Below are 27,066 nucleotides of genomic sequence, written 5' to 3' on the forward strand. Positions count from 1 at the left end.
CATTCAAGGCCCCATTAGCCATCAGTTTTGTTTGGTTCTGCATTCAACATACGAGACTAGCTCCACTTTTTAGAAAAGAAACTTTAGTATATCTTGCAGAGAGTAAAATATCTCATCGTAAATATGATGAGATCATGTTTCTTTCAATTTTTCCCTAACAAAATAAAAATAAAAGTTATAAATTATACAGCTTATGTTGGCTAAGTTGCGTTGACAGTTTACGGCTGTGCAACCTTTCCAGCAGGTACAGAGACTAATTTAGTACACCCATAATTAACATTAATAGCTGCAGCTGTGTTAACAAAGTCAAACTGGCCGATGTGAAACTGCTATTGTCGGTTTAATTTAAGAATTCTGTCTGTCAAAGTTGAGTGACGATAACGTCAGTATGCAATAAGCTGTCGATGGGTGATTTCCACAGGTCGAGCCGGAGAAACATACATAGAACATTTAACCAAGGGAAAAGGCATTGCTGAGAACATGAAAGCCTTTCAAAGGGTGTGTGTGTGTGTGTGTGTGTGTGTGTGTGTGTGTGTGTGTGTGTGTGTGTGTGTGTGTGTGTGTGTGTATATATATATATATATATATATATATATATATATATATATATATATATATATATATATATATATATGTCTATCCTGGTATATGTATATCGATCCTGAGCCAGCAATGTACGGAATATTGCTGGCTCAGAATGGATACATCCTTAATGTATCATACTAAGAGGATATTGAGATAGGGAACATATAGCTCGTCCGAGGAGACATACTCCCCATCATCACCAGCTAAGGGCCTTTCATTGCAGAATAATAATAAACAGCAGCAACTAAGGATATTTTGTCATGCTTTAATGTAGGATTATATAAATGTCCCTTGATAATCAGAACCAGTAAAGCCACTTCCACAAGCAGGTGGAACATAACTTGCCCTAATGATTGGCCCGTCAACATTAAGATAGTAAATTAGCTCCATCTGGGTATGTCTCTGGTCCACACTGGAATGCCAGCTCAGCTAAAGGTAAAATAATCATTGAAAGTGTTAGCTAGCTATATATATATATATATATATATATATATATATATATATATATATATATATATATATTCTGGACAATATTAACCATGCAGTCACAGAGTAAAAATAAGATATGAATGCGCATAGAGTCTTGGAGAATTCACACTAACTAGCTAAACATAAATTTAGTTAAACTTACTTTCAAGCTCTTCCTGGACAAACTTCGCGGCATTTGAGGCAGCTGTCAATCAAACGAACGGCGCCAACATCCAAAGGATCATTTCACAGCAGAGCAATCTAAAACATGGAGCTGTTTGCTTCCACTGTTAAATGTGAGTAACTCTCCCTTTCAGCCGATCTAACTACTAACTTAAGCGTTTTTTTTTGATAGATAAAGTAGTTGTATAGACGAGACCTCCAGTTTATCCGGGCAGTGGGCCAGTAACTGTTGTCTAGGGAACCATAGAGTTCAGAGTTCAACCGCTAGCTAGGTTAGCTGGTTTATGTTTAAGCTAATGTCACCGCTGCCTTGGCTTATTATGGCTTTCACTTCACTAGTATAGCAACATGGATGAGTATATGGGACATTAATATGGCTAATTAACAAGCTTTCTTTGATACAATCAACTTTAACTTTACCTAAATGACATACATCTGAGAAATTGTGCCTTTATTGATCCAATTGTGACTCAATCAAATCACCTAACCTAGTAAACCTAGCTATGTTAGTAGTTTTAATAGTCTCTGGAAGAAGCAACTGGAAACCAATAGGAATTTCAATTTACAAATTGTTGAAATTAATGTTATACATAATCGAACAATCTACAGTCAGCGTTAACAGATTACCGTATTTTGTTGGAAAAAAATACAACTAAATTTCAGAATTATTTTTCAAATTGCCAAAAAACACACATTAGAAGTAAAACTAGCCATTGCAACACTAACTATTTTTTGGAAACCATTTGACCTTTTTCAAGAAAGTAGTTGAATTTGTGTCTCGTCAACATGTCTTGATTTTCTCTTGTTTCTTCACAGGTCTCACAGATAATCTGCTGCACAAACAGCCAGCAGATTATGATGAGGTGATAGAGACACTCTTCTCTGAGGTCTCTGGTCTGGAGGGTTTTCCCAAAATACCAGATCCACAGGTAGACACGTTTGTGAGACAGTTATAACTTGACAGTAATAGTACATTTAAAAACAAAAAAATCAAACAGTAAAATCTAAAATGTCACTCTTGCAAAGCAGGATCCTCCATAATGTAATACAAACAAGCCAATTTGTAGTTGATTGCATTTTTTTTATTTAGTGTAAATCATCAGTGTGATTTTACTTTAATTTTTAATGACTTCTGTAACTAAGCTGTAAAGTTTTGTCAAGCCTATTTTTTACTACTTTATTTGGCTATAATTTGGCAGAAGTATGTGAGTTGCATGCATATTTATTTTCTTACTCCGATTACAGCTTGAGGAGTGTGCCATCCAGCTGTGGAACTGGGCAGTTACTAAGAATGTGGGCAGCACTTTAAGTACAAATCAGAAAGCAAAAGGTAGATTTCTTAATTGCAGTATTTATTTACATGATTATTCTAAAGATGATCATGACAGTTGAAATGACCACACGTATAATCTGAAATGTTGGCACAATGTGAGGATTATAAGACAAGTTAGTTTGGGTTGTGTTGAATCACAGTCAAACGTTCTCACTATCCTCACAGTGCGTCATGTCGCATGCAGTCTGCTGTGCTGCTGTGAGCCTGAGAATCCAACAGAGGGCATCATCCGTAAGCAGATCCTGGTATGCAATAATGTAGGCACCCTCTGTGAGTGCTTAACATTTCAGGGGGACAAAGTCTGTTTGTCAGTGTGTAATCTTTACAGATGGCCAGCAAAACAGGGAGAACCTGGATGGACTGCAAGAATCCCCAGATGGCAGATAACTTCTTAAGATTTGCTGTCAAGGTGAAACAAAGTTAACAGTCAAATTGAGAGAGCGTAGTTTATAGCATACAGTAATATGGTGTCTTTACAAATTATGTAACATTCAATACCCCTAGAGCCTGGAAACCCTCTATGGCCAACTAACGTCCAGAGGTGACGGAGCAGCTGACAACGCTTCATGCAAGGGAGATGTAGAGAAGGATCTGCTGCGAATTCTCTCATGCCAGGCAGAATCGGTGAGCTCTGGCGCATGTGATGTTCAACACCTTCGACGTGAATATTTGTTCTTGTGATATTTGGCAGCTGAGGAAGTGCTATTCTGACAGACTTGCAGTGTGAAGTGTAAGACAGCTAAAATGTGAACTGAGAAACAATGAGAGGAGGAAATCTCATTCTGTGCTAATGAGTAATGTTGTATTGTTTCCTGACATTTAACAGTAAGTTCAAGTCTCTTCTTTGCAGGCCATAAGTCAAGGGAATAACCATGAGGCTGTGGTCTATATGCAGCGCTGTAAAGACATGCTTCAGCGGCTACCAAAAGATGTAAAAGAAAACCTCTGTTATCATTTTAACAACATATTGCTATTGACAGTGGGTATTTTAACAATATTTACTCAATGCAGACGACGTACCTCTCCCTTATGTGCTACAACTTTGGAATAGACACTTACAATCTGGGAAAGTTTGAGGACAGTGCATTTTGGCTATGGTAAATATAATGTTAAATTCTACAGAAAGTTGCTGAAAAACAATCCCGTGGGAAAGTAATGTGTTCTTCTTCTCCCTCAGCCAAAGCTATGAAATTGGAAAAATTAATGTGAAATACGCCCCTGGATCTGAAGTCCAGGTAATACAGTGCAATTTAAGTTCAGTACAGGCAACAAGTACAAATTAAAACCGTTTTATTTTTTCATTTTTGTTATCTGTCTTTAATTACCCTCACACTAGGCCAAGGTTTTGAGGCTCCTCGCCACTGTTTATTTAGAATGGGACTGTCAGAGGTTTCATGAGAAGGCTCTTAATGCTGTCAGCTTAGCCAACAAGGTGGGATATAATATACCATTTTTAAATTGTATTCACAAATTGCATGCATTTTGAAACATGCACTTACCAAAAAAAATGATGCTATGTACCCAATTGTACTGCAATTTGACAGGAATGCGAAAGCGCCTCTGGGCTGTACTTAAAGATCAGAATACTCCTGAAATCCGGGGCCTCAGACGACCATATAAGAGCAGGTTAGTTATTACTCAAACCTCATTGAATTATTTATACAGAACTTCATTAACCAAGCAGCAGCAGTGGGGCGTCAGCAGCTGAGAGGTTAGAGAAGTCAATTCAAGGAAGAAATGTTGCTAGTTTGATTCCCCTCAGGCGAGTAGAAAGAAAAGTAGATTTGTAAAAACTCAATATTGCTACTGATAAGTTTAAATACTCCAGAAATAGTCTAAGTGTCTACAATGATGTAACTACTTCCTAGGATTTACAAGACATGTCCGGTGTACCAGTAGAGCTGCTTGTACTTAGTATGTTCCTGTGCATATGTGGATGACTTGCACAGCATTAAATGCTAAATTAAAAGCAGGTCAAAAAAATGTGTTTTCAGGACTTAATGACCTGCTGGAATCAAAGGTTTCTCTTGAACTGTGTCTGAGCACAGTGAAACCTCTCATGTCTGAAGACAGGTACAAACTTATTTACTCTCACTTGTCTCTTTATGTAAACACGCACATAGCCTCGCGTGCACATGTGCACATTTTCTTTTTAAGAAATGCTGAGCTATTCAACTCTGTTTTGATTTTTCTAGAGAAGCGCTGGCATTTGAGTATTTGAAGCGTGTGTGTCAGCACTTTGAGGCGTCCCCTGACCTGGGAACCGCTCTTGTCTTGTACATTGAGCTACTGCTGCAGAGAGGCAAGGAGCTGTTGGCCAAACAGAAGATAGAGGATATCATCACCGGTACTTCAGTTTTGCATTCCAGCTCTAGAAAAACACAGATTTCTTTTTTTGTTTTCAAAAGATGGTTAACATAGTTAATTTTATAATAATACTGGGAATACACTGTAGATGTGCTTCTGTGTTAGTATTACAATTGTTTACACCCACAGGTCACTATACAGGAAAACAGCTGTCTCCACAGGCCCTCACAAGTCTACATGTCATGCTGTGGGATAAAGCGTCCAAACACTTTGAGGTATGCTAAACATAGCCATGTTATTCCTTCATACACAAGATATTTTGATAGCGTGCATACCCGTGTATAGTTATCAGCATGTGGGCTTAGTGATCAGCACTGTTGTGTCATAGCAACACACCCACACACTGCCCACTGTTCTTAACTAGTTAGCACAGGTTCAATGCAAAGGTTTAATTCCACACATGGATAAACAAAGAAAAACAACGCACCCTCTTTCTTCCCAGGCCGGAAACTACTCTGAGGCTCTTCAGTGGTATAACTACTCCCTGAGTTTCTTCAAGGCAGGTAAAATGGAGCCCAACTCGGCCAAACTGCAGAGGAACAGAGCTTCCTGTTTCTTGCAACTGAAGCAACTGGAAAAGGTAAGCAAACTTGAGCCACCGAAACAGTAAGTCAGGGAAGTAAACGCGTTGTGCAGCAAGTGGTGTGTGTCAGAACTCACCAGGTAGTTTGTCACCAGCCACTACGGCGAATGCTCCTGCTGCATTTTTACAGTTTATATATGTGATGTGTGTTTGCACATATTTGAAGTTGTGTGCTTTTCAGGCAAAAGAGGCGATTAAGGAAGCAGAGAGATGTGATCCTGACAGCATTTTCACTCAGTTCAGTGTCTACAAGATTGCAGTGCAGGAAAAGAATGTGGAGAAAGGTATCTACAACAAATTATTGTGTGATACATGTAGAGTGAAATATGTTACGGTAGTAGTGTTGCAATTTCCTTACAGCCCACATTTTCAGTATATTGTCTGTGGTGATGAGGTTGTTGATTTCTACCAGCTGCAGAGGCAGTGAATGCGATGGGGCTCTTGTCCAGGAGTCTTGTTGCCAGTGAGGACGGACTGCTGGTATCGGAGAATGCTGCTTCCAACCTCCTCAGTCTGGCTGCTCAGATTGCTTTGGAGGTAGGACTCATCAAAGGACTCATTACTCCTCTCTGTTAACCAGTTGTGAAGAATTGTGGATTCAATGGGGAAATAATTAGTTGGGTTTTGTCCTCAAAGAGGTACTTGCAGCTTGGAGTTTGTGGGTGGGAAGCTAGTAAGGGATCGTGTCCTTGCCACTGCACTGATCTGGAGAGAAAAGCATGATACCAGATGTTTAGGCATGTTGCATCTTTCCAGGAAAAGCTCCTCATCGTTGGGTAAAAAACAATTGGCTATCATAGATAGAGCATTGCTGTCACCTCCCGAGGCCTATTTCATTTAATTTAGAAAAAGAAACCTGATCAGTGGATGTTCCCTTCCCCCGAGCTACAATCAGTAAACACACTAGATAGCAACCAGCCATTAGCAATTAGTGAGGGTAAAGTCAAAAGAATTAATCCTATTTTTAGTCTGCTGCGTGATTGTGATGAATATGACTGGTGGGTGGTGGAATAAATGAGGAGGATGTTTGTTCCCCTGTGACAGAATGAACAGCAGGAAACTGCCATGAAGGCCCTGGAGAGCTTGTGTGAAAACTCAGAAGATGAAGCTCAGGTTCTGACGGCCCTCAGGTCTGTGGGAACTGCAACATGGAAATGAAGAGTTAAACACCAACATCAATAATATGTCTGCATGAAAAACAATAATCTGTCATAAGAAAAAAAAAGAAAGCTAGAAAGGAGAAGGAAGACACACTCACACACATAAGTCCCAGTACTTCACACAGCACTAGAGACATTTCATCAAGGTTGGTTACCTTTTTGTTGACTTTTCTTTTCCATGCTGCAATAGTTTGCTTACAGTTTGCTTTTAGAACATAATTATTTCTATATTTTTATTTTAAAGCATTCAGTGTTCATGTGTTGAGACTGTGTGAACAAAACATGATGGTGGAGTTTCACACATAAAGTGACACAATTTAGTAAAGATGCCTTATGTGCTGCTGAGAGATTGTAGTGAGTCTGTTAGTGCTCCATACACCTCTATGATCCACTGACCTATATTCCTTTGCTTCTCCACTGAAAGTGTGTCTCTGTATAATACAGTTAGTAGGTGAAAGAAAGGAGGTCAACGCCAGTTTCTCCATTCATCTTCTTATAGGTGTTTGGTTCGACTTGTGCTCTCCACAATAGAAAGATCAAGTGATGAGATGAGGTGAGGGGAAGTGTGATTATATAGTATTATTCATGAGGCTTACAACACATCAAAAGCACAGGTTTACATCCACTTCCTCCATTACTCCATGTAGGGATGGGAATCTGGATGTCCTGCTCCCATATCTAAAAATGGGTGAGTACATATGCAGCAGGGGTTGAACTGCATTTTTGAGAAGAAATGTCTCAACTCCAGTTTTGTTTGCAGCTCTGCATAAAGTTTCACACCAGACTCGCATGACTGTTGAACAACGCACAGAGGAAGCCAACTGGTTCAGGAAGATTGGTACAAAGACTCTTTCTCTACTCGTCACTTCAATCTGACATGCTATGGCTTAACAATCTTACAGCATCTTAATTGTGTGTGTGTGTGTGTGTTTGTGTGTGTGTGCATGCGTGCTTGTTACAGCGTGGAACTCGGCTCTGCAGAGCGAGAGCAACCCTGACAGAATGAGGGATTTCTTTGTGCTCTCTTACCAGGCAAGTGCCCTTATTAGCTTTGTCAGGTGAATGAATCAATATCTACAGTATGAGGATGTAGATCAATAACACCTGAACAGGGATTTAACATTGTTTTAAAAGATAAACAAATCAGTTGAAGATCAAGAATCAGAGTGAGCCACAGTGACCCCTCTGTCCTTTGACTGTCTGACTGTACATTCAGCAGAATACTGGTGTATTTATTGTTTATTTACTTATAGTCTTTATTTCTGTGTGAGATGCTGACTGCTGTCTACAGTTATAAGCTTCTGCTTTTGGATGTTGTGTGGATATCCCAGAGAAACTGGGATGAACTACTTCATCATCAGAAGTAGTTTCTGAATGCGGAGAGAATGTTTTTTCAAAATTTCTTCATACCACAACTTTTCCAGTTTGTAAAGGTCTGAAAAACACCTTCAGATCACAAGCCAGCATCTTTCTCTTGTTCTGAACCAGCCAGTGTGCCTGTGGGTCATTGCAACCAAAATGAAAACATGACATCTGCATGAACCCGCAGCTCTCCCAGCTGTGCCCTTCTGATCGCACACTGCTCATGGGCCAGAAGACGTGTCTGCTAATGGCGGCCGCTGCCTCTCTGGAGCTCTGCAGGAAGTCTCTTCACTCTGCCCAGGTGTGCCACCCACTCCCTCTGTCCATCTCCTCATTTAGCACACTCTCCATCCACATGGATGGAAATTTACCAAGTCCAGAGGAGAAGAGAAGTGACTAACCAAAGTATTGGTGCTGGCGTAGGCGTTTCATTTTGAATCCCTCTGCTTTTGAAGAGGAAGTGAACACTAGATGGCAATGAGGAACCCAGAAAGCTTGTTATGTGTTTCTGTTTGATTCACAGACTGAGCATCTCACTCAGGCTCTGGAGTACATTCAGATCTGTTGGGAGGTCTGGAAAACCCTGAAAGCGTCAGGTACTTTTAGCAGCTTCACTACCTGAATAACACCCATGTTTATAGTATCTTCGTCTAAAAAAACAAACTAAAGAATTGTGTTCTCACCACATACTTGTAGGAAGCTCCCCAATGGACCCCACAGACACACTGCTGCTGCTGTATGAATTTGAGGCTCGAGCTAAACTGAACGACCCTAAGCTCGAGACGGTACTGGAGTCGGTCTTGGAGCTTGAAAATGTTGAAACCAAGGTGCTGGAGACGATCGCAGGTAAAGACAAAGACAAAACAAGTGCTGTATTGTTCGTCTGATCCATGCTGACACATGAAGAGAAACGGACACATTCTACTATTTGCATCTTTTTTTTCTTCTTCTTCTATACGTAGCCTTAGCCATAGAGCCTCCAGCCCACTTCCCTTTGCTTTGTAAGAAGGCCTTGAGGGTTGCTCTCTCTCTGCACAAGAAACAACCACAGGCCGACCCGGCTTGCTGCAGGCAAACCCACCACGACTCGACATAAAAATGACCCGCGATTTTTCATTCGTGATCCGTTCCCACAACTCGCTTACTGGGATGGTTTCCAATGGTGTGCCTGTTTTTGTGTCTCTGTCGTAGCAAGTGTGTTCACAGCCTGATCAAGCTGTCCCTCCCAAGCGGTGTGTCAGAGGTGGAGGCCCATGTGCTTGAGGAGGTGTGGGACTACTACGAGGAGGCGCTGTCCATCATTGCAGCCGCAGTGAGTCAGCGCCAATCACACACGGCCATCCCTTGGCACCCACCTCCTGTTCAGTCCAACAGGACTGCTGTATAATTAACCCCCTCTCTTCACTCCGTGCCTGCATGCTGTTATAGAAGCCTCTTTTTTTTTTTTTTTATCAATGGGCTTTCAGCCGCACTTCAATTAGCAGATGCTTCCATTCACTACCCCCTTCCTGCCAATTTGAATGTTAATGTGCTGTACAAGTCATCGTACTGCCGGTGAGCTGCAGCTCTGAAAGAGGCATCAAATTATTGAGACATTGCACTGCTTCAGAGGCAGTGCATATTTCCCCTTTCATTTTGAGTTATTACTCAAAAGCTGTGGAATTCTTTGGATCAAAGTGAAAGCCCAAGATTAAAGTGGTGTGAAAAAAAACGAGTGAAACTTTGGAAATGATAAGACCTTTCAGTTTGTTTACAGTCTGTTTAAGACTTCAAAGCATTAGTAAAGGTTCACATACAGTAGAACAGGATTGGATGAAAGTTACTCACAGGTTTCACCCAATAAAAATAAAAAAAAGATTTCCTTTCCATACACAAGCAAGTCACCCAGGTGGTCTGCATTTGAACATCTTTCTGCTCTTCTCTGTAGCCCGACGACTTCCCAGAGATGGAAACCCTGTGGCTGCTGACTCGGGCTTGGAACACAGGGATATTGCTGTACAGCCTGGCTCAGTACCCCGAGGCCGAGAAGTGGTGTGGCCTCGCCATGGGCTTCATCCGCCACCTTGGATCACTGCAGGAGAGCTACGAGTCACAGGTACAGGCCTGGTGGAGAGGGAGGGAGGGAATGAAGCAGACTGGGGCGGTTGTAGCAGTGGAGCATGATAGAGAATGAATTATCTTGTTGGTTAGATAAACCCGACGGAGGCTTTGGCCACAGAAACACACGTCTTATGCTAAATCAAGAAATAACCATCGTTGTAGGTCCTTCAATGCCAAAACCTCTGGAAGCTGTAGTGGGTTTTGTTCGTGTCCCCACAGATGTCTGGCCTCTACAGTGAAGTCCTAGACAGATTGGACAAAGCCAAGAAGAACCTCGTCGTTGAGGAATAATTGAATTGGGACCAGTCAGCGGTCTCAGCCTGATCTCACTTAAATTCATTTGCAACGGTTTGTTGCAGTTAAATGTTACTGATGTTGTGGTAAAATGTTCTTCAGATATTCCAGTTTGATAAAGTGATGCTTTGAATCGGTGTAATTGTGGGATGTCCTGCGAGTGGTTAAAGAAACAATATAACGTTCTATCCAGGTTTGGTCAATAAAGGCTAAAATGCCAAAGAATATCCTCTGAAAAAGAATCAGTGTAATTCAATTATTTCCAAAGCCACCGAGTTGTTTTAAGCGCAATGACAAGCAAATCAAAATCATAACTGAGTCACATATTTTATTTTCAAACAAATAAACTCTTGTCAAGTCCCAAAATAAAACCCAAACAAAAGTTGCAGGACTGTGTTCCCTCATGACTAGGACAAGGAAGACCATGAGGCCAAGTGTCCTGATAGGCTTGTACCACCTGCAGTGACAGGAAGGAAACTACTGTACAATCAAAGGGTTCATGTTTGCAAGCACTTACTGCACAGATGTGCTATAACATAAACATCACCCAAAAGTACAAACAAGAACCCTGACCCCCCCCCCCCCAACCCAAAAAATAAAAGCATATATGTCATCATTTCTCTCATCAGAACAAAGACCCTCGTCAATTATACACACACAGAGGCATTCAGGTTCCATCTCGATATATACCACAACCTCAATGGAAAGAGTAAAATGAAATCAAGTTCTTTGGGCTTTGATATGGCTGACTGAGGTATGAATACCACACACATCGTTAACAGTCAGCTGTATTTCAACTAAACACCAGAGAGGACCAATTCTAAACTTCTAATGATGTATTGATCAATGCTCCGGGTTTCTGTGATAGTGTAGGTTTCTGCCTGCATCTCTTTAATTATTTATTTTACAATATATTTTTTTAATAATCTATACACCCAGACACGTTCCACAATAAATCACATGTAGACAGGCCCTACTTGAGGGAATTTAATTCCCAACTGACTAGGTAAGTTTTCCAATAGGCATTTGAAGAGAAATACCAACAATACAGCACATTTGTATGGAAATGATATCTCAAGAGTAGCTCAAACTTTACTTACCTGACATTTGTGGTCTATAAAACATGTCCCAGTTTGATTCACACATGCATGAAGCACAGGTGAGGGCGATCTGCTGGGGGCGTATTTACATTGTACAGCTACCACACCCTTTGAAACAGTCTGCAAGCAGTTTATTAATGGCTCTGTTCCCTTCGGTTATTCCCTGAACTCTGGTTTTGACACAGGTAATGACAGCTGGTTTAGCAGTGGTGCCTGGCAGGTGGGCACACCTGTTCAGAAAATGCCTGCAGGTACAGGTGCTCTGTGGGTGGGCGAGAGCAGGGGACCCAGAGGTCTAGTTTACCACTTCCTGTTGGGTCTGGCTCTCTGAGAAGGAAAAAAAAAAAAAGGAACAAAAATCCTTTGCACTCATCAAAAAGCTGAGGAGGAAAGCGAGAACGTTCACAGGATCAGGGGCCTCAGTATTCCTTCTTCAGTCGTGCTCTCTCACATGCACACATTAACACACAGGGCCAAGATCTGCATGGGAGGGTGGGGCAGCTCGTTTCAATCCCGCCGATGCCATTCAGCAAACTTTAAAAGGTTACCATACCGCCGTGCTTGAACAAGCTCCCCGCCTCGCGAAAAAGAGAAGACACATAATACAGCCTGATTACACTGCTAGGTTGAAAACGCCTTTGACTACGCGACTGTACCATCGGTACTTGTTCGTTCACATCTGACGGCTGTGAGCTCCGTGGTCGCCCACGCGTGGCCTTTCAGTCGCAGGGGAAATGGTATCTGTACGTTCAAAGATTCCTGAGCCGGTCTAGCTCGCCCCAGACACACTAAGAGCTCAACACAGTGGTTCATCAACAACAGATTCATTAAGAATTCATACGTGTATAGATGCACAAAGCATGTAGGTTTTTTTTTAATCAAACCCAACTTTAGTGATATTTTTGGTAGGGGGAAAGGGGGACAATCCAAAACAGGTTAAATTTACTCTTTAATTGTTAGGACATCCAATACAATTATTGTCTTGTTCTACCCGTTTTAAGGCCACCGTCATGGCGGCAGATAGGACAGTACCATGTGACCATTCAATCAGAAGAGAATCCTCTAGGAAGGCAGAGAGTGTAATCGGGTGGTCTGCTGCTCAACAGGAGTTAGGAGGCTCTGGCTGTCCAAATTGTAATCCAATGGCTAATTTTGTATTATTAAATAGAAAGGAAGGTTAAAATACAGGGGAGGAAAAAAGGCGCCCACAGAGGTGAGACTTTATTTTATCTATTGCAGAGGTGAGACTTTGTTTTAACTATTGCACTCAAGTCAGGCCTCCTGGCAGTCGGAGGACACAAAATGAAGTAGGAAAAGAGAATATTTCCTCTCTTTTCATTGTAAATTGTGTGCAGCCTCCCTCACAGACAACAGGTAGTCACAAAACAGAATTTGTATTTGATGTAAGGCAGTTTGGTGTTTTGCAGAGAGCCCAGTTACACTTCTCTACCTCCATCCTTTACACAGAGCAGCTAAAAACCACAAGCAAATAATCCCACAAAGAAAGAAGAAAAAAAAGAAATCTAACAGCCCTCCAAATTGACAATTCTAGTGAAGTGTAAAATGTGTGTTTTTAATATGTAGTAAAATCTCAGTGGGATTTTATCATTTATCTTGTGATTTCATAATATAAATGTAGAGATTCACAACGCGGTTCTTCCTCTTGATCTGCCTCCCGAGATGTCTTTATCAGCTGCAGCACAGACAACTGGCAGACGACCAAACAGCAAGCTGGTTTGTGATAAATAGATCACCAGTTTGTAGGCTCCACTAATTTCCTCAGTCTTTATAAACACGAGAGATGACTCCTTGAACAATACCATCAGCAGGGCTCGATTTTATCCAGTCTTTTTAGAAAAAGAAAAAACAAACCTTAATTGGTCTTCACTTCTCATCTTGCACGTCTTTTTAAATGTGATTTGATGAACATTTACAAAGTGTTCCAACTTGGTATGATTAGTCTCTGTTTCCCTGCAACTTCTTTTTGAATCCCAACTCCTCTTTCCAGATTCCTGTAACATTTTGATCTTCAGTCAGTCCCAGTTCACAAAAGGATTTATTCCTTTTCCCTTTTGTTTTCATTTGACAAATTCCTTTGGAATGGCATTTCCAGTCTTGAATGGATTTGTTGAGAAACTCATGCAGGGGTGTGCACAGTCACAGTAATGGTGATAAGACTTCTTTTTCATTTAGAGAGTAACATAATGATGACACTAAAACTTGATATGAAACATATCTGCAAAAAGGAAGTGAGGAGGGGGGCTATTTGGGCTTGGGTGGGGTGTCTGGGAGGCAGGAGGGGAGCTCTGCACCGATGCAGAGGGGACGGCAGGGAGCTCAAAGCTTCTCTGAGGAGGGGATCCAGATGTAGGGACCAGATTGCTCCTCGATGATTAGCTTGATTTTGTTGTAGATCTCCTCTAGTGAGTCACCCTGTACAATAGCTGGAGACACGGACACAAAGAACCGGAGTTAAAACAATAGGTCAACTTCTCAGTCAGTCAATAGATCGTTCATCTGAAACTTTTTTGATAGTCAATTCATTAAATTAAAATGTGAGGATTTGCCAATTTTTGTTTTTGCAAGATAAAGAGTCCTGCATGGAAAGTTTTTATATTTTTACATTTAAAACTAGTGTTGAACCAAAGAAATTCTTCAATTTGTATGAAGTGATTCTTCAGGTTTTTTAAACATCGAAAATGTAGTTTTTGAAAAGGTGAAACACACAAATATTGATTAAACTTGTCATTACATTAACATGGGGATTTTGGATGATTATACCCATCTAAAGCAGCCAGCACTGGAATCTAATTCTACAAATAGTATAATAATCTTTACTACTGAGCCCTTTGTAACCGTACAAACGACGTAATCGTCACTTCACTGTTTTCTTCTTGTGACATTTTATGAAGTAAATAATTGATATACAAATAAAACAGATCCATTGAAAAGTTTAGTCAATTAATTAGGGTTTTATTGACAGTAAATGATTCATTTGTTTTTAAATATCTAGTTTCAGCTTCTCTGATGTCTTGTGTGACTAGACAGTACACTGAATATATTGTATTAATCAACTAATCGAGAATATTAAAGATTAAACTAGCTACTGATATTTATCGGTGACCTTAGCAGAAGGGCAGTGAGACCAACCTGTGAAAAACTCTCCAAAGTCTTGCTCCAGCTTAACCGCCTTGTCAAAGACTTTATTGGCCTGCTCGTACGTCTGCCTCTTATTCATTTCCCTGAAACAGACAAGAAGCTGTGATTAGTCTCGCAGACACACTGCGATTCACTTGAATGTTAACTAGTGAAGAAGAAAAGCTCAAACTCACATTAGGGCTTCAATGGATTTTGGTTTAATAAAGATGGCAATCGGATAAAGTTGTGCTTGCTGCAGTCGTTTAATGGCATTCCCCGACACGTCCAGAATGCAGTGCTTCCCCTGCTGTTAAGTAGAGAAACATTTTGTTACAGAAGACCAGACATTTTTTACAACTAAGCCGCATATTAATGAAGGATTGATTTTGGTTCTTGTTATGCTTTAACAATGACTCCGACGAACAAAACATTTGGTTTACCATTAATTACAAATGTCTCATTTTGGATTTAGCAGGAAACGCAACGCGCCTCTAGTTACAGCTTAAATACACCAAACCCGATCTGGTACCCGCATCTTACAGAGAAACACAAGCAGCCTGAGGTGCCTACCCGCTCAGCCACAGTTCTGACAGACAAGATGCTCGTCCCGTAGAGATTCTCATTAAACTGGCCAGCCTCAATGAACTTATTATCCTGAATGTCCTTCTCCATTTGCTCTCGCGAGCCCACAAAGTGGTAGTCCTGGCCGTCCATCTCGTTCTCTCGCCTCGGACGGGTTGTATCTGCAGAAGGGAATTAAACAAATCCAATTTCATCACCACTGCTCCGCTCAGTTGGACCTTCTGGATCTGTGCGTTGCTGTAAACTCACGAGGTACACAGGAGCCAAACTTGTGGGGAAACTCAGAGATGAGGTCATCGTTTACTCGGTCCTTCATTGGGCCCAGTATGATCACAGGCCTTGTGTAGTGGACTGCATTGGAGATGAAGGGGGTTGAGGATGCGTGTAGGAACTTACAATGTACAGTTTGACTGTTTTCAATTGTGTAGAAGTGAATCACTCACTTTCCTGTCGAATGACGGGCTCATAGGAAAGAATTGTGTCCTCCTGTCCCTCTGTAATAACAAAACACAATCATCAGAAACTTCTCATTTAAAGGAATACAAAAAAAACAGGCGTCATGGCTGATAAAACCCCACGAGAAATATTAATTTACAGATGTAATTTCAGCGGTAGAGTTCAGAACATCTACCATGCTATTAATTCCTCCTTGTGGGCAGTGTACAACAAACTATGAGACATGAAGGTGACTCACTCGAACTGCTTTCACTGTCACTTGTGTTGGATGTCAGGCATTCTGCAAAAGTACAAGAACGAGTTACAGATCATTTAAAAACAGCATTAGAAAAAAGACCCCCGTTTGTCAACATCTAGGTCATTAAAAAAAAAAAAAGAGGATAAAGAAAGGAGAAGTATTGTATGGGTCGGCAGCCATGGTCTCGCAATATTAGGGAAGTGGTTTTAGGGGCAAGCAATAGGAAATTAAGTGTTTCCTGTGACGATATCCCAAATGACCTGAAATCCCTGGCCAATGTTTCCTATTGCTAGATCTGTGCCTGTGGCAGCGGATCTCAGATCAGGGAAAAGACAAAGAAAACATACAGGCGTTGCGCCGTCCACAGGAGGGAGGCAGGAGCTGGCTGACTCGGGGGAACTGGAAGGGAAAAGTATTTCCAACCAGGCATAGCGACACATTGCTCTGGTGACAGATATATTCCAGCTCTGTGTGACCTTATCTGACAAAACTCTGATAAACATTTATCGTGAAGACCCCATGAGACGTTCAGAATAAGTGTAATGCTCACTCAGCCTCCCTTGGGAATGCATACTTTATGTGTACTGTGAATCTGAGGAGGCGTGTGTGTTGTGTGTGTAAGCAGGCACGTAGGTCTGTGTGTGTGTCACTCTAAACTAAATGTGTGTGGTTTAGCATTCCCAGCTGGGTTTGCAGTGACAAAGCATTTTTTCTCTGAGCTCAGGGGACACTTGCTTGACACAGTACAACCACACACTTACTCAAACTCTTTGATCCATAAAAGTCATCGCTTAACCCTGGGAAGTCCTAGATGTCCCGACAGGTGAGAGCAGAAACCAAGAGAAGAGAGCAGACAGAAAGAAGAAGAGGTTAGTGAGAGTTGGGGCAGAGAGGGAGAGGAGTGCTCGCCAGGCTCACTGACACATGGCGTTGTGCTGTGCTCATTAAGCCTGAGCCCCATAGTAAGCCACGGTCTTTCAATTACACAAGCCCAATCCCATTAAAACGGGATTTTGACCTGTTAAGTGTTAAAGCTTCAGTCCAGTTAATGAGATTCTTGTTGTGGGTCAGTGACTGACTGGAGAATTGATCAGGGCTCATACAAGGAGTAGCATCACTGTGTTAGAAGGCCTGTGTATTAATGCAGCCAAGCCTCCACGCGCACACGCACACACAGCCGGCAGCACACACTCCTCTGGAGCCCATAGACCAGGGGTGTCAAACTCATTTTAGTGAAGGGGCCACATGCTGCCCATTTTGATCTCAAGACCAGGCCAGACCAGTAAAATCACAGCACAATAACGCATAATTAATAACAATGTTTCTCTATGTTTAAATCATTGGCGAAGGTTTATAGATGATGAACTCTATTTTAAGGTCTTTCAACAATTACCTAGAAACATAAAGACCAAAAATTCAGACATCAACCCTCTGCAGAGGAGAGCACAGGCAGATAAACAGATTCCCTCGCTTTGTGACACGTTTTTGGCGCCACTTTCATGACGTGATCCATGTTTAACGACTTCTAACACAATAATATCAGTGCTCACATCAATTGTGACTGTGCATCAATGGTTTGCGTGTCCGTCTTATAAGCAGAGGATCAGAGATTTGAATCCCAGCTCTGCTAATTTTGTTCTTAAAATATATATATTATATAATATATAATAATATATAATATTATATATAATATATTATATATATTTATATAAATATATATATAAATAAATATATATTTTTGGGGGGGGGGCGGGGATTGAACACCCTGGCAGGCCGGACTGGACCCCCTGGCGGGCCGGATCCGGCCCGCGGGCCGTATGTTTGACACCCCTGCCATAGACAGATGCACGGGCACACCAGAGAGGACCCCACATCTCCAGCCTGATGCCGGCTCAGCATGTGGGGCGTATCTCTGGGACAGTGAGAAAGGGATGAGAGTGGTGCCGTCACACAAACCATCCCTGGAGGTGAGCGGAAAGATGAAAGTTGAGAGACAGAACTGAAGCATGAAGGGGATCGGACGAAAAACAACACCACCCCCCTCGATCACACAGCTGGTACTCACGTTCAGATTCCCCCAACTCCTGCACAATATTCTCCTTGCTCTTGTAAAACGGGAACTTGCGTGAGAGGTTGAAGCTTTTTTTGCGCTTTACTTTGACTGGCTGCTTGTCGATGTGTGGGTGAGAAGGGGGGAGAGGGGGGCAACGAGAGGGTGAAAACAAAAACAGAATGGGTTTCAATGAGGGTACTCGACACCCATGCAAAAAAAACAAATGAAATGTAAACAAACAATTCACATCAAATAATGAAAATGAGAAGCAGGTAATGGGTGAAAATGAATGGCACATCAATGTGAAGGAAACAGGCTTCTGTTTACCAACTTAAACATGTACCATTTTCATTAAGCTGAATCTGCTTGCATTATAGATGATTTATACTTCTGCAAATTACATCCGACGGATCAGCATCTGACAAACGTGCAGACATTTTCTAAGTGCACATTTCCTAATATCACTGAGCGCATGAGCTGTGGAGGTTACGGGGACCTCTCATCTCTACGGAGTTTCTGTGTAATCCATACAGTAATATGAGCGCTTTTTGTGCCCGCTTCAGTGAGCAGGTGCTGGTCTCTTTCCCACACTCATGGGGAAGTAGGCCATCTCCCTGGGAGCCCAGCAGTAGCTCTGAAGACAGCCTCGCTGGCACCAGGGCAGGGAGCAGCTGGCTCTCTACACTTACCCTGTTGGACTCAATCATGCCTGTCCTGGCGTGGAACTTGACGGTTTTTAACCTGGCTCGCTCTTTCTTCTCCACTCTGGGGCAGAAAAAAAAAGGGAAATATAGTTAGAATGGGCATGAATGGGAGTAGTCGCATTAGCTTTGTCTGGTACGTTGTTCATTCTGGTCACATGACATCTATTGCTTCTGTCCATCCTGGGAGAGGGATCCTTCTCTGTTGCTCTCCCTCAGGTTTCTTTCCCTTTTTTCCCTGTGAAAGGGTTTTACTATCTTTATTTGGGGGAGTTTTTCCTGATCCGATGTGAGGTTCTGGGACAGGGATGTCATGTATACAGATTGTAAAGCCCTTCAAAGCAAATCTTGTATTTGTGATTTTGGGCTATACAAAATAAACTGAATTGAAAAAACTGAATTGGTATTAGCAGAGCGAGTGTACCTTTTCTTGCTCGGAATGACCCCAATCTGCTCGCTCTCTCCATGTGGTGTGACCAGTCTCGCCTGCCACCACTCGTCATCAGAAGCATTTATGACATGGAGGATATCCCCATAAGAGAAGCTCAGGCCTTGGCTGGGCAGGCAGCTGTCCCTCGTTCGGTCATAGTCAAACAAAGCTCTGCAAAAAAAAACACAGGCTGGAGTTACACTCCTTCCCCTTATCTTGAAATTTGCATGAAGAGATTCCAGATCAATTTACTCCACATTTAGTACAAAATGGCAGCTTTGAATTTCCTGCATCACTTCTGACGTTTTTTGAATAATTTAACATTGCTTGCATTTGTGCTGTGACTTGAGTCATCAACAATAATATTACAATAAAAACACATGTCAGTTGGTTAAAGCAAGGTCACACACAGCAACACGTAAAATAAAGCATGCCATTCAAGAATTTCCACTTGACATTTCTAACTGCTGTTGCCAAATACTTTCCACCACAATGTTTATTGTCTTCCTGAGTGCGTCACTATCTTGTCAGACAGGTAAACCCAGTCACTTCTGAAAGGTATCTTAGTTTACTAGAGAAGATATATACACAAAATATTCATGATGCAATCTAGTGGACGTTTATCTGCTGCTGCGCTTGACAGGGAAAGTAATGCTCGACCTGTCGCCATAACTGCTTAAGTTGGATAATAAATGGTCCCAAAAATAAATACAATAAACAATATTGTTGTCCTTTTAAGTTCAATTTATGCCACTAATATGATGAAAATATACTAGCATGATAATGCAAGTAACCCCTTTCAAAGAACAATTAATTTATAGTTCTTGAATATATTCAGACAATGGAATTGAGAGTGAAAATAATAAAATTGTCAATATATTTTTTTATTAAATAGTCAAAATAATTATCAAAATGAAATATCAGGCTTAGTTAACAAAAATGCTGCACGTGTGTGCATTGCCAAAATCTTATAATGGCAGAGGGAAAAAAAATGCTATTAATGCGAGCATCATATTGGCGAAAATATTGGTGACATTCTTATGTAAACAACCACGCATGTCAACACAACGGGTAATATCGAGGGCAGCAAGAACGACAGAGGCCACGTCATATATCACACGACAAGTCAATTACTTAATTATTGTGACAGGCCAAAGCAAAGTTACCTTAGATTCCTAACTTTAACCATTTTATACACCGTGACACACGAGCTGAGCGTTTCAGAGAGAGTGTATGCACATGTGACACTGTTTTTGTTTGTTTCATTTTATAAGAACACCGTAGAGAGGTTTTACGCCTCTGCAGTCCTGAGTCTGGGCTGGGAGGACATGGCGGCTCCTGCATTAGCCGGCTAGCTAGACAGCTTTTCCAACATAACTATGGGCTTAGTCACCCGCACAGGAGCAGGCTAGGCTCTACATGCCTCATAGGAGTCCGTCTATAAGAGAGGCATGAGTCAGATGGTTAACACTCCTCGCTCTATAGTGGGGCTCCAATGAGATAACACCCAAACACTTTTTGATATATCCGAGTAAGGTCCATCGCCGTTGAACTTAGCCTAAATCAATCTAGTAATGTAGCTATTAGGCTTAGGTTAAGTGAAGCGCATTAGTGCTTCAGCAGAAATATGGTCAAGTACTTGGACTGTGGAGTTACATCACACAGTCCTTTCACCTTGACCCTTGTAAGCCCTTTGTGACTCGCTGCTTTTATGTGAGAAGAGCGATGTCTCCTGTTTTAATTCCAAAATGAGCCTCCATCCAGATTGGCAACCCGCCCAAAGTGTCATAACAGAGGTCACTTCGACAAGCCCCACTGTCAATCTGCATTACGCAAAGTAGAGTCAATGTCATATGTGGCATCAAAACAACAACAGGGGATGCCCGTCCATCAACTTCATGACGGTGATGAATTGCATCAACCCAGTGGCCTAAATTATATACCACACTACAAAAAAACTCAGTGTGAAGAATCATGTTTTTCGTCATGATACGTCATGCTCCTGAACTCTGACAGTGGGGCTGCTTTTTGACAACATGTGCTTTCAGGCAGGTGCAAGAGTGATGCAAGAGTAGCTATTTAGACGACAGATCTTATAACTTTGTGAGTGCAAGCATCACCAAGTGTGTGTGTGTGTGTGTGTGTGTATTGCAGCTTTACCTGACATAGAGGGAGCGTTTCTCACTGGTGCGCAGGGAGCCTGATCCTGAGCTCATGCTGCTGTTCATCATCTGCTCCCTCAGGTCGTGGATCTTGGACTCAAAGCGACTATACTCTGCATTGGAGGGAACAAACAAAATATACCTTCTCAAAAATGAGTTGATACATCTGAGGTGACGGTGGTATTGAAAATAATCTATTAAAGAGTGTTGGGGCCCTGCTCTCGTTTCACTGGAAAACTGTTTGAGATCTCAGTGGTGCTGCGGTGGGCAGTGAATAGAGGAAAGGTTCAGCGAATCCTTAGGCTGATTAATGACCCCAGGAACAGATGGTTTATCACAGATCTGCCTTACACATCCAGTAATGTCTCATGTCAGGTCATTAATTACACAAATTAATTAAGTTCAACATGGGCTCTTTAGTGTGGAAAAAAAGGGATGGCCTCCAACCATTTCAAATGCATGACCATTTGTCATAGGTGTGTAAATCCAGTTGCTGCTCTGGAGCACAGGGATGATATATGAATCCACCTGGGCCTCCTCATTAAGAATGCTCTCATTAGCCTGCTGTGCGCGGCGAGCTGTGCCCAGGCTGCTGGAACAAGGTAGGCTACCGCACCACACGGCACACAGTTAGATAAACAAACCGGCAGATGCAGCTAGAAAAACAAGTAGACTAGGTCGCTCATGTGATCACACAAAGGACGTGTTGAGACCACATAAAAGCAGCAATGTGAGCAACCAACATTGTCATTCATACATTGATATTGAGATATACAGGTCTCAATCTTAAAAAATTATTTACACTGCTAATGAAACTGATCCCAGTTAGAATGAATATGTGTTTATGTTTCATGTTGTACAGCTGTTCCCAGGAAAACAAGACTCACGTCTTCCACTGACAACGTATCTGTGTCTTGATCATAATTAGCCTATAAAAAGTACGAGAGAAAATCATCCACATTTATTCCAAGCATATCTTTTACTGCCGTGCCTTCAGGGGTGGACTCCTACCTTATAGTTTAATCATCCATAGCTGGCAACACTTCCTGTAACTTGAACAACTAGAGATCAAAGTCCAGATTCTGTCCAACAAGCCTACAAGTAGTGTTGAAAAACGAACGCCCATGCCTACTATACTGGTTTAAAAGAAGACAGTTCAATCTCCCAAAAATTCAGAACAGGTGCAACAACAATCTCTAGGTCGCTGAAGTCCAACCACCTGCCGAAACCTAAAGGATTCAGAGCAAACACAGATCCTGCTCCGGGCTGAGCGCCAGCACTCCACCCTGGTCTCTGCTCAAAGGGTTAACAATACAACAAGGTGACGCTGCAAAGGTGAGGTAACCAGACACCGCCTGACTGCCTGTAACCACGAGCAACGTCCAAGCACTCCTAGCACAGCAACAGCACAAGCGGAAACATTCAGACAAGTCCATTTGGCTCTCAGGCACAGGAGACATGAGAGAATGGCAGCTTGGGAGAGCAGGCGTTTTAGGGACAATATAAAGAGTAGCTAAGGAGAGAGAGCTGCTTTAATGCCCGGCTTAACAACATCTACACCAACCTGAAGTGCTGGCTGCATTACGAGTAGCGTGGGGGGAAGAGCTAACCGCTTTGCTTGTTTCCTAATGTCCAAATGATTCATCTCACACGTTCAAGAGAAGAGGAGCGCCGAACGACAACCGACTTTAAGCCTGTGTTGGGATTTAGGGTGGGAATCATAAGCCAAACCATAAATTGCTCCCACGCCCCGTTGTTAATGACAACATCAGCATACATGCTTTTCTGCAACACAATCATCTCTGTGCGGTACAACACACTGTTGGTGTAACATAGTAGGGAAACACACTAATCAATCTCTGATTTCTCTGCAGCACTGACTTCCTTTATAATGAAGTGCTTTCAGTTTCCAGTAATTTCCAACGACATGGAACAGTAAAAGAAGTTAACACCTGTTACACAGAGAGGATACTCCCAGTACTTAATCAGAGAGCACAACAGAGCCACAGGAGATAAAAACATTGTACTGAAACCTAAGTTCTGTATTGACCTTTTGTCTTGTCTCAAATATCAAGCACACAGAGTAACTGTAATGGAAATAAAGCTTTCATATACATGTGCCTGAACTGACACTAATCCAAGTCACTACTGTAACAGCAGAATTTAAACCTCAAATCACTCTCAAGTAGGGAGGAAAACTGTTAAGTTACTTTATTTGTCTCTTTCTCCATTTATTCATCTTATCGCTGTTTTTTAAATAATAGTTTATGTAATTTATGAATCAAGGTATTATTTTAGACACCTGTACATTATTTGAGTCATTAAATAAAAATGACCAAAAAAAGGAAGTCGTGCCATCAATCCAAATTGCTGCTCCCACTCTGCCTGCCATTATTTAACAAATGGCTGAACAAAACTGAGACAGTAAAAACATAATCCTACACAACTTGTATTAAATCGAACATGTATTGATGGACATACAGAACACCCAAATCTTAAACCATTCTAGTATCAACGATGAGGGCTGTAACACAGCATGCGTTACTAAATGCGATAAGAACAATAGTATCTACCTTGTTAGGAATCAGCCATATTTGCAGTAATTATTAATACATTATTAACTAATCTGAGTTTTTATATGGATCAACCCAACATCAATTATTCATTAACATCCCTACTCACTCGCAAACTGCTGAAATACTGAGGAGCGGGGTCCACATTAATTGATGTTACAACTTTGTCTCTTAAAGCACTAAATACACAAGAGCTAGCCTTTATTTTTAGGAGTGACCCACAGGAAGAAAAGACAGCTAATAGAAACTGGGTCTATTCTGTATCACTCACTCCCACTGTGTGTCCTCATTAGTCGTACAGCCTTTTTATTTTGGGGGGCGGTCGCTTCTCTTTTGATCCAGTTATGCAACACAGCAGGCATGTACTTGTAATGTGAGAGTGTGTTATGTTCTCAGGGATAGTCGAGCCAGTGCAGACACACACCCCCTCCCCAATAATATACTGCAGGAGGAACATGTAGACCCTGGCTTAACTATTTCTGTAATGCAGACTGATGCGAGTTTGCTGAGGGGCCATCGAGTTTAACATTTCCTCCACGGTTCTCCTCCCATTTCCTACAAGCAAAGATTTTTGTGTAATTACGCTCCTTGACAGTGAGGCAAGGCAGTGTGTGGATATACACCCTTCATTTCCATTCCTTTCAGCTGAATGTGAGTTAAAGACTTGGTGATGATCCAGTAAGCCACTGAGAGTCAGGGCGGCCTCATGCTGCAGCATGCGAGCTCTGTCGGGGCTTCTTGTCGTCTTCAGTGCTGGCCTTCCATCAGAGATATTTAGACGCCCAGGCCCCGGCCCCTGAGAATACTCTGCAGGCAGTTTGCCCTGCATAAACCAGCATTCACCCTCCACTTCCTCCCCCTGACTGACTGTCCTTGTACATCTCACTGGGGGTTCCTCCTGCTCCAAACTCAAACGAATGACATGTCACACACCGCTTTAGGATGCCAGCAGAATTACTGGCGACAGATCTCAGGTCACCAGTGGAGATGCAGGAAGTCAATCATTTGCCAGCACACATTTGCTTGTGTGGTTTGAGTAGTTAAGCATTGTACACAAACAGATAAGTGTCCTTTACTGTGTTGCAAAGGGGGCGGAAAGCTGAAAGCATGATTTGGGATGGAAAACAAAGGTTCCCTTCAGCTAACCACATCGTTATTCAAGATGCTGCCTGATTGGTCTGGCATGCAGGACAACATGAATTCACATGAGCAAGAATGAAGCATTATAATCAGTATTCAGCAGAAGAAGGAAAATCTATACAGCCATACTATCAACTTTGATTTAAGCCTGTGTCTATGCCCAGTGCCAATTCACTGATCCTGTTCCACCGCAATTTCAATGACCTTGGAGAGTTATTGGACATTTAAGGCCTTTATCAAAAGGGAGTGGAATATAGAGTGAGCGCATGCTACAACTTATGCCCCTTCACATTCCTGTCATAGTCCAACCTGAGAACTCAGCCTCATTCTAAAGCTCACAATATCCTTCCCAGTGTTGTTACAGCATTACTGCAGCATGCTCAAGTACACATCCAAGAAATTACAATAACACTGAGGAAAAATGCAGCCGCCAAAGTAGCTGTAATACACGTTTACTATTACAAAGACACAGAGTGGTACCCTTTTGTGAAATTCACTGTTTAAGTTAAGACGAAACTCACCAGCTAGCTAGCCAAGAAATACATTCTGCTTTAGTCAGCATATAAACTTGTAGTCAACGAGTCCAAAGTCTAGTGTAGCAAACCGATGTAATGTAGGTCTGATGAGCCGAGTTCACAGGTGAAGTCACCCTTTCGAACCGCCACCACAAAGCTGACAAGCACCTGTTTGACCACACCTGTGACCCACTAAAAAGGTGTGATACATAAAAACAGTAAAAGAGTCATAACTTAGACATCCCGCTGCATATAACTTACAACACAAAGTCCCTTGAACTGGCCTCAAGTAGGAAATTAAATTAAGAAATACAACAAAAACAATCGCTGATTACAGGTAATGGAGGAGTTTTCCTCAGACGTACAGTAGGGGTGAGGCATTCATATGAACATCACGATAACTCACTTTAGTGTCCAGGCTGATTTAAAATACTTTGAAGCCCGTGTTGCCACAACTGTAACTACCTCAGAGAGAAACGTAAACTCACGTTTTAATTCCGTGATTTTACTGACGTTCAAACCACAGGTTACAGCGAGAGAGCCACACATCGACTCGGTACAGTAGCGTTAGCAGCCAACATGAACCTGTTACCTGAGACAGCTCGCTCCGGCTTCAGTGTGTCAATAGTCTCCGCGGTGCTTCTTCCTCGTCCCACCTCAATTAAATGAAACCGTGGTTGCTATTTCGCCGGTTTCTTCCCCCAGTCATTGACGAGTTCATGCGGCTTCTGCTGTGCTGCTGTTGAAGTCGAGCCCATCCCCCATCCAACAAGCTGGCAGACAGATAACAGTTGGAAGTTTTTTTTCTTCTTCTCCCCCCTCCCCAGTTTTCCACCTTTCGTTTTAAAGTCTTTCTTAACTTTCATCCGGCGTCGTAGCTCGCACTTTCGGCTTAGAGTCCTCTTTCCATTGCTGTCCCGGGGTTTGTGTGTCCACGAACAGCGCGGCTCGGAGTTTAAACAGGAAGGACGACCGCGGCTCGTTTGCCCGCCTTGGCTCAACGCTTCAGCCTGCTAGTTAGACCAACACTGCTAACACAAGTGCCGCCCCTGAACCTGAATACTTCCTACAGGGAGCCGCTGCTGGAGCGTTGCCCTCATTCGCAGCCAGCGCTGTCCGGGGCAACCGCCGCCAAACCCAGGTGGAGCTGACGTTTCATTGCACCATTTAAGCGGTAGTCCTGTAATTTAGTGCTGCCCTTTCTTAAAAGCTGTTGTTTTGAATGTTTTAATGAAATGCAGCAGAGGCAGAGAATTTCTGACTTTTATTGCCTGGTGTGAGCCAATAAGCTAAGCGCTGGATACTACGTTTCCCACAATGCAGTTGGACGCTACCCCATGTTTTAAAGGGATACTGGTATTTGCTCAATGTCCGAGAGTGAGAGAGGATTGTTTCCGCAGCCGAGTCGCTTAGCTTAGCACAATAACTGAAAACAAGTGGAAACAGCTCGTCTGCCTCTGCCCAAAGACTACAACAATCGTCCTGCCAGTGACTCTACATTTAACACACGCTATATTGTTTGTTTAATTCGTACGTGTCTGGT

General features: G+C 42.2%; 3 protein-coding genes across 14 annotated transcripts in view; 1 reads left to right on the forward strand and 2 right to left on the reverse strand.

Moving 5' to 3' along the window:
- Positions 1-1,432, reverse strand: part of kdrl (kinase insert domain receptor like) — a 45,073-nt gene extending 43,641 nt beyond the window's left edge. For both annotated transcript variants that reach the window (XM_068589239.1, XM_068589230.1), the window contains exon 1: positions 1,217-1,432. The gene's annotated coding sequence lies outside the window, so the exon portion shown is untranslated. The remainder of the gene's footprint in view (positions 1-1,216) is intronic.
- tex11 (testis expressed 11) lies at positions 1,239-10,677 on the forward strand. The gene is made up of 29 exons (XM_068589250.1): positions 1,239-1,349; positions 2,053-2,165; positions 2,482-2,566; positions 2,735-2,814; positions 2,898-2,978; positions 3,074-3,193; positions 3,420-3,500; positions 3,581-3,666; positions 3,747-3,804; positions 3,906-4,001; positions 4,114-4,195; positions 4,564-4,642; positions 4,765-4,916; positions 5,066-5,151; positions 5,379-5,516; positions 5,701-5,803; positions 5,932-6,056; positions 6,564-6,649; positions 7,179-7,232; positions 7,327-7,367; positions 7,440-7,517; positions 7,641-7,711; positions 8,229-8,342; positions 8,565-8,637; positions 8,738-8,887; positions 9,004-9,112; positions 9,233-9,353; positions 9,969-10,136; positions 10,361-10,677. Exons 1-29 carry the CDS (start codon positions 1,322-1,324, stop codon positions 10,430-10,432), a joined length of 2,730 nt encoding a protein of 909 aa, XP_068445351.1. The 5' UTR covers positions 1,239-1,321; the 3' UTR covers positions 10,433-10,677.
- Positions 10,678-10,746: 69 nt separating this feature from the next.
- Positions 10,747-27,066, reverse strand: part of dlg3 (discs, large homolog 3 (Drosophila)) — a 73,759-nt gene continuing 57,439 nt past the window's right edge. For 8 of the 11 annotated variants that reach the window (XM_068589344.1, XM_068589290.1, XM_068589363.1 and 5 more), the window contains 11 exons: positions 21,294-21,408; positions 19,128-19,304; positions 18,692-18,767; positions 18,015-18,114; positions 15,950-15,991; positions 15,699-15,749; positions 15,505-15,606; positions 15,244-15,416; positions 14,868-14,980; positions 14,686-14,777; positions 10,747-13,979 (listed from right to left, as the gene is read on the reverse strand). In XM_068589344.1, coding sequence (XP_068445445.1) covers positions 13,873-13,979; positions 14,686-14,777; positions 14,868-14,980; positions 15,244-15,416; positions 15,505-15,606; positions 15,699-15,749; positions 15,950-15,991; positions 18,015-18,114; positions 18,692-18,767; positions 19,128-19,304; positions 21,294-21,408 — 1,148 coding nt within the window. In that variant the 3' untranslated portion in view covers positions 10,747-13,872. Of the gene's footprint in view, positions 13,980-14,685; positions 14,778-14,867; positions 14,981-15,243; positions 15,417-15,504; positions 15,607-15,698; positions 15,750-15,949; positions 15,992-16,710; positions 16,757-18,014; positions 18,115-18,691; positions 18,768-19,127; positions 19,305-21,293; positions 21,409-26,115; positions 26,638-27,066 lie in introns of those variants that run through there. The other 3 variants (XM_068589317.1, XM_068589336.1, XM_068589354.1) reach the window with 2 other exon arrangements.

The sequence above is a fragment of the Clinocottus analis genome, unplaced genomic scaffold (assembly GCF_023055335.1).
Source record: "Clinocottus analis isolate CAN_PGR_092001 unplaced genomic scaffold, fCliAna1.0.p SCAF_10, whole genome shotgun sequence".
NCBI lineage: Eukaryota > Metazoa > Chordata > Actinopteri > Perciformes > Cottidae > Clinocottus > Clinocottus analis.